This window comes from Neltuma alba, unplaced genomic scaffold (genome assembly GCF_004799145.2).
Source record: "Neltuma alba isolate B1F8T4 unplaced genomic scaffold, ASM479914v2 tig00013549_pilon, whole genome shotgun sequence".
NCBI lineage: Eukaryota > Viridiplantae > Streptophyta > Magnoliopsida > Fabales > Fabaceae > Neltuma > Neltuma alba.
In genome coordinates this window covers 157834-167117 of record NW_021637756.1, presented here as the reverse complement: position 1 = coordinate 167117, position 9284 = coordinate 157834, and the positions used below count along the sequence as shown (strand labels likewise).

The 9284-nt window shown below is 37.5% G+C and overlaps 1 protein-coding gene across 1 annotated transcript; it reads left to right on the top strand.

Moving 5' to 3' along the window:
- Positions 1 to 685: 685 nt before the first annotated feature.
- On the top strand, positions 686 to 6455 carry LOC114738166 (TMV resistance protein N-like). The gene is made up of 4 exons (XM_028926189.1): positions 686 to 890; positions 1197 to 1254; positions 6046 to 6331; positions 6447 to 6455. The coding sequence occupies exons 1-4, from the start codon at positions 686 to 688 to the stop codon at positions 6453 to 6455; spliced, it is 558 nt and encodes a 185-aa protein (XP_028782022.1).
- Positions 6456 to 9284: the final 2829 nt, after the last annotated feature.

Below are 9284 nucleotides of genomic sequence, written 5' to 3'. Positions count from 1 at the left end.
ACATTTATGCTTCGTTAAATAAAGTTTTTTTATATTTTAAATGCTTTATTTGAGTGAGAGTTTCATGAGGAAAACTCAAATTGGGGATATGTTCAAGGAAAGTCAGAGATAAGAAAGGTAAGAGACTAACCAGGAGTAATGGGATGGGAGCCAACCTAGTTGTCTCCTGATCATGAAAATGGTGAGACTCTTACCCGGACGACCTATGACCTACTTGAATAACGTGTATGTTGCATATCGTACTAAAATGCATTGTCTATGTGATAGCACGATGTCTCAAAGAGGAATCAAGTCCATTATAGCTGACCTCGTAGGAGGTGACAAGCTGAACGGAGACAATTACAGCATGTGGCAACGTAAGATATCATATGTCCTCGAAGAACAAAAAGTCACTGATGTGTTGACTACTTTTCTTCCAAAGCTTGAGGCGAGTGCATCGCGAAGGGACCAGGACGGCTATGCGGCCTAGAAAAGAAGGGACACTATCACTAGAATTACTATGCTAAGTGCCATGACTGACGATGTGTTGGTGCAATTTGAAACATACCCTTCCGCCTCTGCCATGTGGGCAGCACTGAAATCCGAATTTGACGGTACCTCTGCTGCAAGGCTTAGGAGACTCACCGTCAAACTTGATGATTTCAAGCTGGGTCCTAACACTCCCATAAGGCATCACCTAAGGGCAATGCAGAACTTAATCAGGGAGCTTAAGGAAGTCGGAGGCACCTTATTTGATGAGCAACAGATTCAAGCTGTCATGAGATCTCTCCCAGCAAGTTGGGATACCATGAAGCACACAATTACTCATAACGAGAGTATAAAAACCTTTGCTGATGTAGCTCGCCACCTCCAACTGGAGGATGACCGAATGGAAACTGTGAAACCTATCAGTAAGGCATATTTAACTAAAGGAAAGGAAGGAGCAGCCTCCCAAAACTAGTCCAAGAGAAGCAAAGGCTCTCAAAATAAGAAAGGCAGCCCTAAAGTAAAGAAGGGAAAGAATTCCTTCAAGAAAGGCAAAAAACCTGCAAAGAAGTGGAACATAGCAACCATCAAATGCTATGCTTGCCAACAAAAGGGGCATTATGCCAAGGACTTCCCTGAGCAGAAAAAGGTATTGGATTCAGATTCAATACATTTCTCTTATGTTTCTAGCACTGCGTTTATTGCTGAAACTAATCCTATTTGGGTTATAGACTCAGGGGCCACAGACCACGTGAGCAAGGATCATGGCAACTTCACAGAATTTCGTCGGTTACCAACAAGAAGCAGATGGCTTTATGTTGGGAACAACGCGAGGGTAGAAGTCAAAGGGATTAGTACTTGTGAGCTGACCCTACATGCAGGAAGAACCCTAATCCTGCAAAACGTCCTCTACGCTCCGGAAATCCGATGAAATCTTGTGTCCGTTATTTCCTTAGTTAAATTTCATTTCAATGTCTTTTTTCATGATTTCACAGTAGACATTTCGTATAGGACCAATTTTTCAATTCTGGTTATGTTTCGGATGGTTTCTTTGTTTTAGAAAATATCAATGACAATTTTTCTAGTTCTTGCTATGCACTTTCTTCCGATGTCAATTACGATATATGGCACGCTAGATTAGGACATATTGGTCAAGATCGTATGACCAAACTGACAAAAGAGGGTTTGCTAGGAAACGTGTCCAAAAAGGAAATGTCTCTGTGTGAACATTGCCTTGCTAGCAAGAGCACAAGGAAGTCTTTCGGAAAGGCAACCAGGGCTAACCATCCTCTTGAACTGGTTCACTCTGATATTTGTGGACTATTGAGTGTTAGGGCACGTCACGGAGCATGGTATTTTATTACCTTCATCAATGATTCTTCCCGATATGGCTATACTTACCTGATTTCCCACAAATCTGAAGCAGTAGAGTGCTTTAGAAAATATCTCAATCTAGTGAAAAATCAGCTAGGTTCAAGAATCAAAGCCTTAAAAACTGACCGAGGTCGAGAATACCTCTCTGATCAGTTCAAGGAGCTCTATGAAGAAAGGGGTATTGTTAGGCAACTAATAATCCCTGGCACTCCTCAACAAAACGGAGTTGCTAAAAGGAGAAATAGAACTCTCCTCGATATGGTTAGATCAATGATGGCACAAGCTGAGCTTCCAACCTCATATCGGGGAGATGCTCTTTTAACTGCCACATTTATACTTAACCGAATGCCTTCTAAATTAGTCACCACAACCCCTTATGAATCATGGACAAACCGTAAACCGGATCTAAGCATCCTAAGACCATGGGGGTCAGCGGCCTACATTCGTGATTCTTCCCATAAGTATGACAAGCTAGAATCGAGGGGAAAAAAGTGTATCTTCATAAGATACTCTGAGAACTCTAAGGGGTATGTCTTCATAGGTGAAAATGATGACGGCTTAGTGACTGAGATAGAGTCAAGGGATGCAACATTCATAGAAACCAAATATCCTAGCAGAGGGAGTATTGATCGAACAAGCCGTCTTTATGAGGATGATGGCAATGACGTACAACAAAGTATTCCTCAGTCTACTGATCCGAGTGAGAGGGTTGAACCATTTTCACAACAAGGTTTAAACCAGTCACAGGAATAAAGTGCTATAGCAACCCCACTTAGGAGAAGTAACAGAGACAAAACTCCTAGGAGACGCTTCTTAATTGAAGGAGCAACCTTCATCATTAGTCCATAAAATGATGAAGAAGACCCCGTAAGTGTTAAAGAAGCACTAACAGAACCTGCTAAGGAAAAATGGCAGAAGGCCTTGCAAGAGGAAATGGATTCCATGGAATCCAACCAAGTATGGGAATTAGTTGATCTACCACCTGGCCGAAAGGCAATTGGGAGCAAGTGGGTTTTCAAGTACAAAAGTAAGGCTGATGGATCAATTGATAAACCCAAAGCAAGGTTAGTTGCCAAAGGGTATACACAATGGGAAGGAGTGGATTACGCAGACACCTTCTCACCTGTTGTACGTTTCAACTCGATACGACTGATACTGGCACTAGTAGCAAGTTTAGATTTAGAGTTACATCAGATAGATGTAAAAACCACTTTCCTGAATGGAGAACTAGATGAAAAAATCTATATGGAACAGCCTGAGGGCTTCATACAGAAAGGGAACGAACAAAAGGTTTGTAAACTCTTGAGATCCATTTATGGACTCAAGCAATCATCTAGGCAGTGGTATTTAAGGTTCCACAAAGCTATAAGCCCCTATGACTTTAAAATGATCGAGGAAGATCACTGCGTTTATATCAAGTGGTTTGGAGACAACTTTGTCATTCTATCCCTCTATGTCGACAACATACTCTTGGCTGGTACCAATCTTAAACTAATAAAGATGATCAAAGAGTGGTTATCCTTGAACTTCAAGATGAAAGACATGGGCGAAGCAAAATATATCTTGGGTGTTAAGATAAGAAGAGATCGTTCTAGAAAATTGTTGTCATTGTCACAAAAGGCATACATAGCAAAGATTCTTGAGTGTTTTAATATGAGAGACTGCAAGCCTATGGATACCCCTATGGTTAAGGGACATAACCTAAGCGAGGAAATGCGCCCTAAAAAACAATGCGATATAGAACGCATGAAGAGAGTCCCATATTCAAGTGCTGTTGGCAGCCTAATGTACGCCATATTGTGTACCAGGCCAGACATATGCTTCGCAGTCGGACTTGTGAGCCGATTCCAATCTAATCCAGGAGTAAAACACTGAGAAGCTGTAAAGAGGATTATGAGATATCTAAAAGGAACCATGGGCTATGAGTTGTGCTATCAAGGAAATGACCTTCGTGCGGAGGGTAATTTCGATGCTGATTGGGCAGGAGACCTGGACAAGAGACACTCAACGTCAGGCTGTGCTTTCCTACTAAATAACAGAGCAATCTCCTGGAGCAGCAAGAAACAAACGTGTGTGTCTCTTTCATCCATGGAAGCAGAATATGTAGCATGTTCTGCAGCTGTCCAATAAGCTGTGTGGCTCAAAAGATTCTTAGTACGATTGGGAATCCATGATGGGAGTGAGGGACCAACTCTAATTCACTGCGATAGTCAAGCAGCAATAGCCTATGCAAATGACCCTAAGTACCACAATCGTACTAAGCATATAGACATAAAGTATCACTTTGTATGGGATATGATCGCTAAGAAACAAGTGACAGTTCAATACTTGTCCACTCATAAGATGTTGGCAGATCCCCTAACCAAGCCTATAGCTAGAGATCCTTTCATTAAGCATGTAAAGGCCTTGGGCATGTGTAGAGCATGATGTATTGAACTCCTTTTTCTTTTTGATCCTTTTTTCTTGTTCAAACATGCAGGCACAAGGCATGTTGTACTGAACTTTTTGTTTCCTCTTACTTAGTATTTCAATGCATTTTATCTAGTTCAAGGAAATTTTTCTTGTATATACATTTGTGTATTTATACATGTATAGGCACGAGGTATGCAATACAAATATGTCGTATAGGTCATAAGGTTGGCTTACTCACACGAGCAACTGCCTCGCTATGTTCTCATGGGATATAGAAGGTTTGACAGCAGATGATCACTATGAGATGGTAGAGAAGAATCACTGCACAAATGTCACCTCAACTAGACTGAGATGAGACCCATAGAAGTCTAGGCCGAATCATGGATAATGTGTCATCCATGAGACCTGTAGCCAGACAAGGAACTCTTCACTAGTAAGACGTCATATATGGTTGTGATGAAAGAGCTCCTGGTTCAAATGTTGGAGTGCATTTGGAACTTAAGTCTATACAGTGCTATTAAAACCAAAAGTGACATACTCCACTTGATGGATTGAGCACCGTAGCATGCAATTCATACTGCATGAGCTCACTCAAATCCGCAACATAGGAGGTAGATAGAAGATCCCTAATCCATTACGGTGTGAGTTCCAGAAAGGATATAAACCTTTCATAATGCCCTTAAGACTTAGACAACACACAACGGTTTGGTTTAGTGACGGCTACTCTAGCCTAAACCCTATGGTCAAGAATAATGTGATCTAACGGGTCAAGACTGGGAAAGCAACTATGCTAAATCTAAATGATGGATAGTCAGAAGGAAGATTTATCCCGAAATACACATCTACGTTGGTGTCTGTGACATGTCCCTTGCAGGTTGAACAGAACAACTAAGCAAGTGTAGATACCATACGTATGGGAAGGCAATCTGAGTAAAGAAAAATAACTCGAGAGGGATTAGATATGCCACAAGAAAAGTGTATGGATAAAACTAGAGCATTCGAGGCAACAAGCATACAATTTGCAGGTACACCAAGGGTGTTCTTGTGTGTTGGTCCTGCATAAAGGATTTCTAGTGCACAAGCGCCCGAATCGATGACGTCATGCCCACGCGGTCATGGCAGACACCTAGTATGAAGCAATGAAAGATTTATCTATCGCACGATGGGCAGCCCATCAAGTACGAGTCATATACCAGTCAAATATCTTAGATTTATCTTAGATTTTGGGCTTGGATCCGCCCTTGATGGGCCGGATTATTTGACTGGGTATAAAGAGAATATACCAGTCAAATATCCAAGCGATATTGTGATATGTTTGATTTGGTCAAACACCCTGAATCATATCCAATCGGTTATGATATAAATCTAATTAATTTATATTAAATTAATTAATTTATATTGTGTAGATTAAATATATATATTAAGTATATATATTTAGAATTAATTGTGATTGATTCTGGATATAAATTCAAATATCATGATATTATGAGATAAGGATATATTATATCTTATCTAAGATTTTATTTGATGGGCTCAGTGGATATTTCTTTGCTTCCCAAAATATCCCTGACAAAAGCTATATCTATCTGTAGTAGAGCTTTCCTACTATATCTCTCTCTCTTATTTTCTTTCTTGCAAAGAGGTGCTCTACTGTGTACTTAAAAGCTTAGACTTTTATAGTCTAGCTTAAGCATGAGCTAAAAAGATCCAACGACCCGACCCGAGATCTGACCCGGTATGTTTTTGATCCATTGTCATATTATTCTAACACTAGTGATCTGGTGCGGGGAGTAGAATCATCATAACAAATAGAGATGAGAAAATCCTTGATAGGCATGGAGTGGATAAAGTTTACAAGATTGAACTGCTGAACGGCGAAGAAGCTGCCCAACATCTTAGTAGAAGAGCATTTAGAAGTGATGATCCTAATAATGAATTTGAAGAGTTGAGTCATAGACTTCTACAATATGCTAAAGCACTTCCATTAGCAATCAAAGTGTCAGGTTCCTCTTTGTTTAAGCTCCAACAATCAGAGTGGGAAGCACAAGTAGATAGATTGAAAGAAAATCCCAACCAAGAGGTTTATGGGAGTTTGGAGTCAAGTTTATTTTCGCTTGAGCAAAGGGACAAATATAGATTTGTAGATGTTTCTTTTTTCTTCAAGATAATCATATTCCCTTCTATGAAATTTGCAGGAAGACTGAATAATCTTTCCAATGATTTAGATTTCTTTGATGGCAGAAATTTCCTTTCAATTATTTGCCAAGAAGTTTTGAATCGACTAAAACGTGTTGAATGGATCATGATTGATAGCAAAATAAGACTACGCACTATGGGAACGCCTAAAAAAACAGCACGGTTCTTTTCCATTGTGGACTAAACTAACACGAGTGTTATTGAATATGATTTGAGTTCTTATTACAAGTCACTTCTACATGTTTCGTACTCTTTCTTCTTCGTTTTTTTTAAATACAAAGCAATAAATAATGGTTGTTTCTACTTATAAGAGACACTTCAAGAATGTCTCAAATTTTCTTCGTTAATTATCTAATTTACCTTCATTTAATTACTTATTTTAATATTAAAATATTTATTATCGCACGACCCTTGGAAGCATTTTTTCTACCAGACATTCTCTCTCTTCTACAGTCCTCTTTATTATTTAAAACATTTTATCTATAACCAACTAGATTTTAATATTTAGAAAAATTTTAAAATAAATTCATTTAAGTTTTATTTCTATGAGGCAACCAAAATTTAAATCAAGATGAATAATATATCTTTTAATAAAGGAAAAATAGGTGAAAAGTTTCTATTCCAAAATAGATTGAAGTATATGTTTGGTCTTTAAGTTTATCTCAAATTTCATTTCAATTTAGTTTTTTGAGTTTATAAAGTGTATCTTTAATCCCTGAATCTTAATACCGTTAATCTTATATAGCAAAAAATGCTAACTTGTCAAATTTAAATAGTGACCTTGCAATTAAATAGCGATCAAGCATGTTTTAAATTTTAATTCTTTACTATATTCATTTTTATATTTTAAAATTTAAGCATTTAAATAATTATATATGGAGAGAGCATTAAATGGTTAAGCTTTTGATACTTTAGTATTTTTAATATTTTATTGATTCTTTAAATGCTTAAATTTTAAAATATAAAAGTTATTATATTGCAAAATCAAAACTTAGAACATGCACTACTAGTACACTTTATAAAATTAAGAGACAAAATTAAAATTAAAATTAAAATTAACTTAAAGTAGCAAACATAAACTTTAACATACTTATAAATATTATTATGAAAAAAATAATTATAAATATTATTGAGCACCATCAATGAATCAGCACGGAATGATGCTCAGTCAGATGGCCTAAAGAAAGAGTCACCTCGACTCGTCTCCTAAGTACTAGAATGTCCCAACTCCTTTGTGTTCCTATAGAATTAAAATCATAAAAAGTATAACAAAGTATAACTGAAAGAGAGCCTTTCTTATTGTTCGCTTAGGGGTTCTCACTCAAAAAAATTTTCCAAGCAATGCAGTAATGCAAACTCGGGTCGTTTCTCTTTTGGGAGCCTTAGTTAGTTATCTAGGTTAGACTAAATGTTATGCAGAGTAATGAAAAAGGGGGTTTTTGGGTTTTAACATTTAATGAAATGCCAACACTAAATGCAATTAAATCAAATCTAAGTTACTATGTTTTTGGATTTTTCTAAGATAGTAGTAATGTAATGGAAATTAATGATATGTAATCTCTTGAATATGGCTTTGAAGCAATCATAGTTCAAAATAATTTTTGGGAGTAAAAATCACCATGTTTTCTAAATAAAAAACCTTAAAGAACTCTTTAAGTCTAGGATCTTAATCAATGGCACCCATTTCATAAGATCCTATTAAGCTCACTTAGTGTGTGTATTAAGATTAATTAATGCACTTGGTTAAATGCAAGCCTAGATTAACTCAACAATCACACAATACCATGCAAGAAAGAGAGTATCAAAAGAGTTGCATAGAATCATATATGTAACCACATATATTGAAGCTCAAATTCAACATTAACTAATCCAATACACAAGATAATCATCCAAAATTGATTACAACCATAATCAAAATAGTTCAGCACAAATTTACAAATCCTAAGACCTAGAAATTCATAAATAGAGAACTAGAACTTATGGATGAAGCTAACTCCCCTTTGAAGCTCTTGGAACTCATGCTTCTTCCACCATATTCAAGAGCTGAGAAGCTTAGCTCATCATAGCTCTTGAATCAGCTCTAACTAGAGATTGTTCTTCAGCCATGACAGTAGCAGATGGAAGAAATGGAAATGGAGGATTAGGGTTTCTGAGGGGGAGATAAGAGAAGAAGATGATAGAAATGTAGGTGGAGGCTGAATCATGAGAGTCTGATCTCATCATACCCAAAATAGGGTTTCTAACCCGAAATTTGCGTGCATGGGCGGTTTCTGGGGATGGGTAGGTCAAAATTTCCCGAAATGGTCGGGTCTGAGATTTGCTGATACAAGATGTTCGCCGCGGCGAAGCATAGGTTCGCCGTGGCGAAACATGACAGAGAGCCTTGCTTCAGCAGATGATTTTCGCCGCGGCGAAGTCATATGTGTGCCGCGGCGAACTTAGGCAGAAGATCCTTTCCTGCTTCTTGTGCCTTGAGTTCTTCAATTCTGGCCCCAATCTTTAGTGTCCTACAATAAAAAAGCAACAAATTGAAGTATCAATTGTCCTAGAAATCAATTGAATCCAATTAATAACCAATTATAACAATTTAATCCTCAAAATGACACTAACTTAAAGTAAGGACTCTTAATCTAAATTAAGCACAATTATCATTAAAAAGGGCCAGAAAATACCATAAAATCATGGATAATGTAATGAAAAGATAATAATAACTTAAGCTCAATCAAATTCCCCCACACTTAGACCTTTGTACTCCTGGACAAAGCTCAAGAATAATTCAAAGTGATACTAGCACAAAGAGAAACACTACCATGCTTAAAGATGAAAGTAGAAGATTA

Excerpts from the sequence above, each read along its gene's own strand:
- LOC114738166 (XM_028926189.1), top strand. The coding sequence starts at position 686 with ATGCAGAACTTAATCAGGGAGCTTAAGGAAGTCGGAGGCACCTTATTT. Across the intron at positions 891-1,196 it reads GGAAACTGTGAAACCTATCA|ACTCAGGGGCCACAGACCAC; the intron begins GTAAGGCATATT and ends TTTGGGTTATAG. Across the intron at positions 1,255-6,045 it reads AACTTCACAGAATTTCGTCG|AATCATCATAACAAATAGAG; the intron begins GTTACCAACAAG and ends TGCGGGGAGTAG.